At 34.8% G+C, this 12207-nt stretch overlaps 1 protein-coding gene and 1 non-coding gene across 2 annotated transcripts; one reads left to right on the forward strand and one right to left on the reverse strand.

Annotated features, from left to right (window-relative positions):
- The first annotated feature begins 567 nt into the window (after positions 1–567).
- LOC133833544 (small nucleolar RNA R71) lies at positions 568–674 on the forward strand. The gene has a single exon (XR_009892919.1). It is a non-coding gene; the product is annotated as a small nucleolar RNA R71 (small nucleolar RNA).
- Positions 675–10073: 9399 nt separating this feature from the next.
- Positions 10074–10499, reverse strand: LOC133833009 (uncharacterized). The gene has a single exon (XM_062263275.1). It carries the CDS (start codon positions 10497–10499, stop codon positions 10074–10076), a length of 426 nt encoding a protein of 141 aa, XP_062119259.1.
- Between the last annotated feature and the right edge of the window lie 1708 nt (positions 10500–12207).

The following is a 12207-nucleotide window of genomic DNA, read 5'->3' on the forward strand; positions in this document are numbered from 1 at the left end:
TGTTGCAATGAAGAGGCTTGATTCATTGGTTGCTGAGGCATATTTTGCTGAAAGTGGCTCTGAAACTGAGGCTGCTGGCCCTGATTGTTCCTCCAGAAAAAATGAGGATGATTTCTCCACCCAGGATTGTAAGTGTTGGAGAATGGATTATTGAATGGCCTCTGAAAATTTCCCACAGATTGAACCTGAACTAGGTCCATGGGAATGTTATTATTACTACTAGCAGGACATTGATCAAAAGAATGAGGACCACCACAAATTTCACACCTAGTTTCCATCTGAACTGCATTAACAGATACAGTGTTCTGCTGTAATTGTTTTGTCAAGGAGGCCACATGTGCTGTCAGAGCAGTAATTGCATCAAGTTCATGCACCCCACCTACCTTTCTGACCCCAGATGACCTCTCCTTAGACCACTGATGATTATTTGTGGCCATGTCCTCTAGCAGCTCATATGCTTCATTGGCACTCTTACTTATGAATACCCCACCAGCCGCAACATCAATAATTGTTCTTGTTGTACCACACAGCCCGTTATAAAAATTGTGAACCAGCATCCACTTCTCTATACCATGGTGGGGGAATTTCCTCAATAACTCCTTGAAACGCTCCCACACATCATATAATGACTCTCCATCCATCTGATAGAAGTTATTAATTTCTCCCCTCAATTTAGCAGCCTTCGAGGGAGGGAAAAACTTAGCCAAAAATTTCTGAGCAAGGTCTTCCCAAGTATTGATAGAATTTTCCTGAAGCGAATTAAGCTAGCTCTTAGCTCTTTCCCGCAGAGAAAATGGGAAGAGTATCAACCTTATAGCATCATCGCTGGCCCCATTGTACTTGAAGGTATCACACAACTCTAAGAAATTCGCCAAGTGCATATGGGGATCTTCAGAAAGAAATTCGCCAAATTGGACAGTGGACTGCACCATTTTCAAGATCGTAGGCTTAATCCCAAAATTATTAGCCTCCACAGCTAGCGGTCTTATACAATTCTGTACTCCCGTTATAGTGGGCAGTACATAGTCTCTCAGACTTCTGGTAGTAGGATTTTGAAGCTGATGTTGAAGAGCATCGGGAACCTCATTATTCCTCTCTTTTTGTGCCATCTCTACAGTCTGATGAGCCAACCTCTTGTTTCTTCTATTGTATTTGCACGTCTTCTAAATTACAGGATTTACAGACAACCTGCCCCTCTTCTGCTAAACTATAAAAAAACCACCTGAAATTTACAAAGGAAAGCAGCTGAAACAAATTAGAAACAAGACAAAAATAACCAAATTAGAAATAAAATCAATTAGACTGATATTGATAGTTTTTCAGTCCCCGGAAATGGCGCCAAAAACTTGTTGCGGATTTTATAGCTACGCAAGTGCACATATCGCAATTTAGTAATAATCTTCGTAAAGCCAAGTATCGTCCTCAAGGACTGAATCCCCAATTACCAGTCAATTAATCTTTTTTTCTATTTGGTCAATTAGACTTTCGATTCTTGTAGACAAAGCAAAAGAAAATATAAAGTGCATAAACAATAATTAAAGATTAAATAAAACAATGAGTAATAACAAAACCTTAGATTAAAACAATGAAAGAGTAATTAGGATGTTTAATCTCATGAACTATCCTCCCTATTTCTCCCTAATACAATGTACTAAATTCTTCTTCTTTCTGCCTATTTCAATTAATGAGTTGACAAAAGTAGCTTATAATCATATTATGAATTAGAAACTCAACCTAAGTGACAATATCCTATATGTCTATGATAAATTTAATCACAAAGACAACATTACTCTTAACAACTCAATAAATATTTACACAATTAATCTAGATACTCTCGTTCCAGATTAGAATTGTGTCCAATATACACAAAGCAAATTCAAATCGCACTTCTTAGATTTTGATTCAAAAACATATAGTTAATGACTATAGATGGCCAATCATTAATCAATTAATAAGTACAGGCTATAAGGAATTGAAAAGAGATGAAGAAGAAAATTGAAATTGCATTAGTTCATAATAGGGATTCAAGTGATTCAACTAAAAATCCTAAACAGAAAATTAGTTCATAATTGTAATTCTAATCACAAAGAATTTTAAAAATAACATAAAGAAATAGATGAAAAGTAAGCAGTTGAGAATTCTCCAAGTCTTCTTCAGCCTCCAAGACTCTCCCCCTCTATCAATCTATTTTCGCTCCTTGCTTTTCGTTATAAAACCTAATTTTTTCCAATTGTAAAAGAGGCGGGTCGCGACTCTACATGCAACATGTCGCGGCTCTCCCAAAGCCATGCCACGGCCCGTGTCTCTGATTTCTGGGATTTGGTCCTTCTATGCAGCGGCCCAAGTCTCTCCTCTGAAACATAGGTTCTGTTTAAAGGGCTGGCTACGGCTCCAAAGCGCTCATGCTGTATCATCGAAACTTGGATATTTCTTATCTTTTTGGACCTTTTTCCTCCAAGTACTCAAATCTTTCTTTAATTTACAAAAACTGCAAAATAAACAAACAAAAGCATAAACCCACACTAAATGAAAGAAAAATGACATAAAATACTACCTAAAATACCACCTAAACATGACAAAAACTAGACTCAACTGCAAAAACGGCTAGAAAGATTGGACAAACCTCCGGTACTGCACCAACCCAGCCTCCTCCGCAAAATTTGGCTAAGGATGAGCTACAAATAGATTTCGAAGAGGAGGAAATGGATTCTGAGACCCTGAAGACGACACTGATTGTGTTGCAAGATGAATTAGCCAATATGAGGGCTAATCAAGAAAATGTGGCTGAAACGATGGCGTTGCAGCAGAGAGAGATTGACAGGCAACTTCAAGAGTTGAATGAGCGGCAGGCCAACATGGACCGCTGACTGAGAGATGCCACTGTCGCCCTGGAGGCAACCATTCAGTTGGCACGGGGACAACTTGCACCTGTTTCTCAACTGGATCAGCCACCCAGTGTACTGCCACAACATGGTCCGCATTCAAATCATCTACAACATCACGACATTCCACCTTAAACAGAAAGTCCTCAGAGGCCGGAACAACCCTCTACTGCTCAACAGGATATTCCAGTTCAGGATCTTGAGCAGCAACCACCTACTCCCGCTGTTCGAGATAATCCCCAGCAGCAAAGGCAGAATAGGGTTGGGCAGCCTCCCTGAAGCCCTAGACGCCAGACTGTTGAGGAGCCAAACCCACCAATCAGGGGACAACATCCTTCTACTAGCAGAAGGCAGGTTAAGTCAGGCTCTGTGGTCAAGGGCTCCCCACGACATAATAATTCCCGAGGACCTACCGATCAACGCAGGCCTCCACTTGATGGTCGGGACCATGCCAGCGAGGGGAAAAGGAAATAGTGCGATCACCAGGTCGCGCCATAGTCAGTCATGCTTTAGGGATGGTCATGATTATAACGAAGCAGATTCTGGCAAAGGAAATTTTGGTCGAAGGCAAAGAGATAGGGGTGGAGAGTGGAATCCCCCACCAAGAGAAAATCGGCCGATGACCTAGAATGTTGGGGAGCAGCCTAACGTCTTTGATCGACTGGGCACTAACGAGCAAAGGCATAGGGATGATGATTTGATGGATGTATTCAATGACAGGCAAGAAAGGCACTTACTGCTGGAGTACGGCGCCATTCACCCCTTTGGAATAGTTTAAGGAAAAATGGGGTGAAGAGCTCCCAAGAATTCTTAGACCGAGTAGACTGGTACATCAAGCTCGAAGAGGCAATTGACAACGAAGGTAAGGCGCCCGCATACGATCAGGGTCCGAAGGAAGATCCCACCAAAGCCGCCAATGGGTCTGGAAAACTGAACGACAACGACAAAAGTAATGGGAAAATGGAGGGAAAGTACGTAATAGATACGAGTGGAGGTTTACTAATTACATGACCCTAGTTGAAAGCATATCAGGAGTGTACCAGGCTACCAACACCACTGTCCCCTACAAGCGACCAGCGCCAATCAGGAAGATATCTCCAAAAGCCAAGTTTTGTCATTTTCACAACGACTATGGTCATGACACCAACAACTGCAACCGGCTTAAAGATGAGATTGAGTTCTTTATCAGGCAAGGCCACCTGAGAAGATATGTACGAGCCACTGGAGGTTCCCAGTGAGACGCTCAAGAAGGCAATGAGCAGGCACCGGTACGCAAACGCTCGCCCCTTTTACAGCCAACTCCATTGGCGGGTACATTGCAGACCATCTGGGTAACATCCCACGTCACTATGGCTGCTTCCTAGAATGACAACTGGCCCTACAAACCAACACGAGTCTTTCCAGCGTCTTTTGTCCACACTCGCACGCTTCATGGGAAAACTTCCCATGAGGTCACCCATCTTGAGATTGCTCCAAGTCAAGCATGCTTAACTTTGGAGTTCTCAAGTGATGGGCTACCGAAAAGAAGATGCATCTTGTTGATATAGGTAGTACCCATCAATCCATTTAAGCCATCTTCAATTGTATAGTCCCATACCTACACAGTTTTAGAATCATCACACTTGACCTTCCCCAGGCGATGTGGGATTGCACAACTTTACCCGGTCTTTCCCCCTACGGATCACGGGATACTGACAGTCACAATCACCCCCCCTTAGGAGTCTGAAGTCCCCGTCGGCCACACTTCCGGCTGGGTCAAGGCTTTGATACCATTTGTAACGTCCCACGTCACTATGGCTGCTTCTTGGAATGACGACTGGCCCTACAAACCAACACGAGTCTTTGCAGCGTGCTTTGTCCGCACTTGCACACTTCCTGGGAAAACTTCCCAGGAGGTCACCCATCTTGAGATTACTCCAAGTCAAGCACGCTTAACTTTCGAGTTCTCAAGTGATGGGCTACCGAACAGAAGATGCATCTTGCTAATATAGGTAGTTCCCATCAATATACTAATCGTAGGTTATTGGTCAAAATTGGTAGGTAAATGGATTTACCTACCAATGCGCCATTTTTACCCACAAATAAAACTGGTAGGTAAATGCCGAATTTCTTATAGTGATTAGGGTCGACAAGTTGTCGCCCCTAATATACCTATTATTAGGGGCGACAGATGGTTAATTGCTCATAATATGTGGGGGGGGGGGGGGGGGGGGATTATTAGGGGCGGCGAGCGACAAGTTGCCCCTAATAATACAAAATTTAAAAGGAGAAAAATTTCATAGTATAATTTTGGTCAAACAGTGCGTATGGATATTAGTGGTAATGTGTCGCCTCTAATATTGTTATATATTCTAACTCTCCTTTGTCTCCACCTCTTTCATCTGTAACATGGAAAGTACAAAGGAAAAAAAAAACACAAAGGAATTCAAAGAAAAAAAACCCAATGAACCCAACCTCTTTCCCCCTATCTCACTTATTCTTTTCCTTTTTTTTTCTCTCATTCTCTCCCTTTTTATTTCTCTCATTCTCTTCCTCTCCAAAAACATCTCTCTCTCTCTCTCTCTCTCCCTCACGGTTATATCTCGCTACCTCCACCACCACCACCACGCCGATCTTCTACCACCACCTACACCAATCTACCTCCCTCTCCAGTATATATATATATTTAGTTTTTAATTTTTTTTGTATTTTTATTACTCTATGTTTTCTAATTTTTATTTTTTTGGTTTGTATTTTTTTGTTCTGCTTTATTTTTTTTTTAATTTTCTCTTCTTATTTGTTTTTATATTTTTCTGATTTTTTTATTTTTTAGTTTCTATTTTTTTATTTTTTATTTGTTTTTATTTTCTATTTTTGTTTGATAAGTATATATTTTTTGTGTCTGTGTAGAAATTAAAGGAGGGTTCTTTCACTAGGGTGTCTCCAATTTTTGGCAACATGTAATGTTTATAATAATGACAACAACAACAACAACAACAATAATAATAATAATAATAATTATTATTATTATTATTTTGTTGTTGTTGTTTTTATTGTTTTAATTAATGAAAAAAATATTTAAATTTGAAATACTTGAATTATTTGAATTGTAGTGTATTTGTTAGTTTGATTTGATTTAGTTAATTTGTTTATCTTGTGTATTGAAGAAAAAAATTATATTTACATTTGTTAATGTTATTATTGATTTTGTGGTAATATTGGTTTTTGAATTTATTGAATAGCATGAACAACAAAATATATTATGAATGTGTGTACGAAATTTTAGTATTTATGTGTATGGTGTTTTAGTGGTTGAATTTGATCCATAATATATTGTAAATGTTCAGGGAATATTCTGAATATCATTTCCATGCTTTTAAAATTTTGGGATAGCTTATATTATAACTGTTATTTTGCCGAAATTTTGGTAGAGTTAGGTATCTAAAGTAAATACTAAATAAAACTATGAATAATTAGAAAACTAATTAATAATAATTAACTTATCAAATTAATAATAATTAAAAAAGTAAATTAAAGAATAGATAAGTTATTTAAACAATAAACATTATTTATAAATATCAATGTTAATTAATTAAATTAAAAAAATACAAAATGATGAATGAATTTGATATATAATTGAAATTGAATTGAATTAAAATAATATTTTATCTTATAATCATAAATGTAAGAATTAAATTAAAAACTGAGATAAATCTTTAGAAAAAATATATTATCTAAAATAATTTGTAATAAATAGAACTATTACTTAATAATTATTAAATTAATTATTTAAAAATAAAATATTCATAATTTCAAAATTTTAAAAATAATATTATTAATAAATTTAACATCAATTTGAAATAAGAAAAAGTAAGTAGGATATTAAAAAAAACTAATATTGAAAAATACAAAACTAAGAATAGAAATAATTATTATTGATTAACTTAATTAAATAATAATAAAAATATGACTTAATAAAAATCTTAAACATTGTAAAACTTACTACCCAGCGCTCTCACTTCAGCGATTCAAGCCTCTCCTCAACATTTATCAGAACAGTTAGAAAATTTGGTGAATCTTGTAAATAATTTGATTGAACAAGTCAATTTCTTCCACCATCACCTCATCCACAGAACGTTCAGATGTCGCCTATGACTGATACCGACATTTCTGCAACTTTGTATTCTCAGCCTCCAGCTCCAACTTATCCTTCCATGTTAGGCAGTGTCGTCACAACCTATGGCACCACCTTACATATACGGAGCAACATCATCACCGTATCCGTGGTCGATTGCACTGTCATCGCAGTCGTCGTTTTCCTACATGTACGAAGCAAGATCATCCACATTACCTCTGCTATATCTATGGCCGATGTTGCCGCAACCACCACAACTGTAACAGGAAGACGATATGATGGACGAGACACCAGATTTACTAGACTAGATATATATTATTGTTAGTTAATTGTTACATTATATTAGCAATATGGATATTTGTTTTCTTAATGAACTAATAATTTGAATATTTAATATAACATTTTTATTTCAAATATATATTTTTTTAATAATTTAAATTCAAATCATTTATTTTTTAATTATTATAATAATTTTTTTTAAATAAAAAGTATTAGGGGTGACGTGATCGCCCCTATTAATCAACTATTAGGGGCGATTATTTGACGAAAAAAATATTGCCACATGTGATAAATTTTGGGGCGACACGTGTGTCATCCCTAATATATAGTATTATGTACACTTTATTAGAGGCGACACATCAGAGGCGACTTTTAGAGGCGACATCCCTCGCTCCTAAAAGTCATTTTTGTTGTACTGTATGTGATAGTTAGGAATGATAAACGATGGATGTTAAGTATTATTTTGGTGTTTTATGACTTATTAATTTTAATTCTTTGGTGATTACATAATTGTAGGAATATTATTTGAGTATGTATAATGATTGATGATTTTGCTTTTATCACTAATACTTTTATATATAATTATATATAGGAGTTATTTCATTATTTTTGAAATTATAATTATTGTACTATATGATATAAACTAAATGATTATTTATGAGGATTATTTTCTAACAAGAGTCAAAATTTGACATTTTTTGAATTATAGATATTATATATTTACCAAACCTATGGTCTTGGGTCGGGACATTCTCTTTACCACACTAATACCTCTCTGCCATTTTATACAAGGGACCAAGATCTGCACTGTTCACCTTGCAGGTCTTTCCATAAATCAAATTGGGGAAGGACTCCTCCAATGATTCGAGTATAGATTGATTGTTTAAAGAATATGTGACTTTTGAAAGTCCAGTGGAGAATTACTCTAAGTATGATGAGAATGTCTGTCCTAGTCTATATCTTGTTGTCAAGGTGTAATTGGGACCGAAAATTCTCTTTTAACTTGGTACTGCCAGAGAAACATGAACATTAAGTTCACATGAGATTATGGACTGAATAGGAAGCTGAGGGTGACTGTCAAGCAGTGACACTTGGCAAGGTCTTTAACTTTCTCCCGATCCATGAGGTCGTTGAGTTTGTCAAAGTATTTTTAGGGATAAGACTTTCCATCATAAAAGTCAACATGTGACTTCTTAAATCCAAGTGTGCATCTTGATTTAGAGTAAATGGTGATTCCCTATAGCCTACTGCTAACTCATTTTCTCTAGATGCAAGCATGTCTAAAGCCATTCTTAGATTTTCTAGTGGTAATTTCAAGGTGTGCTCAGGTAGTGAGTTTTTTTCGTTATGGTGATCTTGCAGGTCTAGCCTTTACAACAAATCGGGACATTCCTTCATCCTTATTGACGAGTATCATATGTGATCTATCTAGTTGGCAAGTGTAATGGGACCTCTCTGGCCGGCAAGTGTCACGAGACCTCTCAAGTCGACGAGTACTAAGAATAAGTCTATAATCACCAATGAAGGCTCCTTTTTATAAAAGAACCTTCTCTTTCTTTTTCTAGTATGAAACATAGTCAATAGTGTGATGTGAGTTTTATAATGAAACGATTGTGTTAAAACAAGCAATCTTGCTGCAAACATATAATTGGCTAACCCATATTTCAATGGCATCAAAATTTTAATATTATTTGAAGAAAGACGCCTATATATGGAAAAATGTAAATATATTTTCGATGTTATGACACAATTGGAAGGAATATAAGATCATTTTTTTTTCAAATGATATTCAATATAAATGAAAAAACTTCAAAACAAATAATAATCTAATTGTTATGTGTTAGGTTGATTTTAGGTTAGTTTTAGAAAGTAGCTTAAGATGTTATTTAAGTGTTTTTACTTTAGTTTGTACGTTGAGAGTGGAGTTTCAAGATATTATGAGTAGAAAATAATAAGTTAAATATGCTCAACACACGTCGTTTATATTATGTAACTCAAGTCTGAAACATCAAGCTGCATTTTGACCATGATTTCTCAACATTCTGGAAAACTCTTAGAAATATAAGTTTTATATCTTTCTTTTTAAATTTTTATATCTTTCTTTTTTAAGGACAAAATACAAGAGAGTTTTAAATAAATACCCCAATGCATGATATCTATTTAAACACATTTCGATCATTTTTAAAGTAGTTTTTTTTTTTTTGCTAAACTCATAGAGAATTCTTTTATTCTTCTTCTTCTATTTTCCTTAAATGTTTTTCTTATTTATCTTTGATATTAGTATGCTTTTTTTTTTTTGCATGATTCGTGATTTTAATTTGAGTTTTACATGATTCATAATTTTAATTCAAGATTTGATAAGGGATGAGAATAGATGTTTGGTTTGGGTAACTTTTAGGACTTTTGTTCTTAATGCCCACTATAGATGTAGGAAAGTTTCACAAATAGGCCTGCTATCAAAATAGGAGGAAGAATAGTGAAAATTGGATTGATGATATAGTAGAGTGTGGATAGTTGATGAAATTAAGTATCTGAGTTTTACATTCATTGAATTAATAATTGTTATTTTCTTTATTTTAGTTTTGGTTTTTGTTCTTTTTAAAATGACATTTGTGAACCAAACATAGATAGAAAATTAGCTATTAGTAATTAATAATCAATCCCAGTCCGAAAGAACATTCTTGTTTATGATATATGGCAATATTATGAAACTCATAAATCACAATATATTTTCTGGAAACAATTTTAAACGTAATAACATCTCTACAAACAAAACAAAACAAAAAAAGAGAGAAAAACTAACAAACGATACCATTATTTGATGTGGTGTGCTCTTTTCTTTGCATCCACGCCTTCCAAATCTGTAGTTTTCCATGGCCGGTAACACTAGTACTACTCTTCTTCCCAGCAGGCTCCTGCTGCAGCGATGACGACGGCTTCTCGTACAGCACAAAATTACGCCTTCCTTTGGATCCAATTTTATCGTGAGGGCCCAGAGAATCGAAATCTTTGCAATACAGGACGAAATCGTTGACATTAGTTCCGAGAACAGGTAGTCGTTGCTGTTGAGCGTAAGATTTCAAGGCGGTGCGGATGACCGAATCGACAGGCTCGTCCTCATCGACCAACAGCTTCATCGGCCCAGAGCTGCCGATGAAGGTGACGCTGATCAACATCAGCCCTTTCTTCTGATTCTTCTTCTTCTTCTGCCTTAGATTAAACATCCTGGTTTTAGGGTTTTGGTTCAGTCTGGGGTGGTGGCGATGTAGCAGAACTTTTTGCGTGAGATGAAAGGTGAGTCATATCGCAGATAAGTAATCTTGGTTAAGTTTTCCACCATTAATGAACGAAGTATAATTAGATGAAGATCGCAAAGCATCTTAGGTAGGTTGGAGTTACAGAGTAGGAGTGTGAAGTTACCAAGTGTGTGCATATATATATATATATATAGTTTGTGAACAATATTTGAGGCGGTAAAGAAAATTAAATTTAAATTTAATATCTGAATTCCTGATATTGAAATTTGTTTACAATTTTTTATTTTATGGTTATATAAATCCTAGTATTTAGTATTTGTAGTTAGAGATGTTCATTAATTGGTATAACGTACCCCATTATTAGTATCGTTCTCATAATATATTATTTTATATTTAAACAAAATTCTTGTTTTTTTTTTCAATTTAAATATAATTCTTTGAAACAACAAAATACATGAATATAGTTCACATAATATTAAATTGGACATGAATACAGTTAATAATATAAAGAATAAACTAAAGAATTTATTTTAAATATTTTAAACAAAGTCATTTTTTAAAATAATTAATTAACTGTTATAATAATGTAGTTTTAACAGTTAATTTTAAGGAAAGAATTTAAAAATTCAGTTGCACACATTTGTTAATCTATTTATATAAAAAGAGAATTGCTAAAGGACACCTCTAGTGTCCAACACCACAAAAAAGTGACATATGTATCTTATGTATTGCCTTAAGGTGTCAAAAATAGCAACATTTATATAAAAAAATGTGTAGATAATGAAAATTCTTAGCCTTAACCATTTTATTTTTAGAATTTTAATGGAATATTATAAATGTTTAACGAATTATACATTTAAAACTAATTGAAAATAGCTATTTATTAATTATATTAGTATAAATTCAAATATTATAAAATATTATTTTTATAATAATATTTAATATAAAACTACATATTTAATAATCATATTAATATAAATCTAAATGTTATAAAATATCATTATTATAATAATATATAATATGTTTTACCCAAAAACGAACTACTTGATGACGTGGCAAGATTGACCTACACGTGGGATGCACGTGGCAGCTTAAGTAAGTATAATCTGTTCGACCATCGACCAGAATTTACTCATCAGACATCATAATTATGGGCGACCAGCCTGATCGCGTATATTCATTTGCTTCCTTCAGAAATGTAATTAAAGCTCATTGGCCCATGTAGAATTTCTTGTGCCTATAAATAAGAACGAAAATGCTCAAGAGAGGGGCCTTCTTTTTCTTTGGATTTTTGGAACTTCAAAATTCTAAGAGAGAAATAGAGTGTTGTTATCCACCATAATTGTATTCATCCGAAAGTTTGTGAAACTCGTGAACCCTAATTCATTTATCACAGTTCTTGCAATTTTACATCAATAAGAACACTAAGTGGATGTAGGTAATGACAATTTTTATTGGGGCCGAACCACTATAAATCTTTTGTGTCATTTTTCTTTTCGTCTTGATTTCATCTCATTTTCTATCATTTTACTTGACTCTGTGTCGTTGACCAATTCGAGGGTCAGCATTTTGGGGCTTTCATTGAGAGACGAACTCAAGACCTCCAAAAAGATCAAATGGTGAATGTTGTGGATTTTATAGCTACGCAAGTGCACGTATCGCAATTTAGTAATAA

Source organism: Humulus lupulus, chromosome 4 (genome assembly GCF_963169125.1).
Source record: "Humulus lupulus chromosome 4, drHumLupu1.1, whole genome shotgun sequence".
Lineage (NCBI taxonomy): Eukaryota > Viridiplantae > Streptophyta > Magnoliopsida > Rosales > Cannabaceae > Humulus > Humulus lupulus.

What these genes read in the sequence shown, in the direction of transcription:
- LOC133833009 (XM_062263275.1), bottom strand. Translation starts at nt 10,499, where the DNA reads ATGTTTAATCTAAGGCAGAAGAAGAAGAAGAATCAGAAGAAAGGGCTG.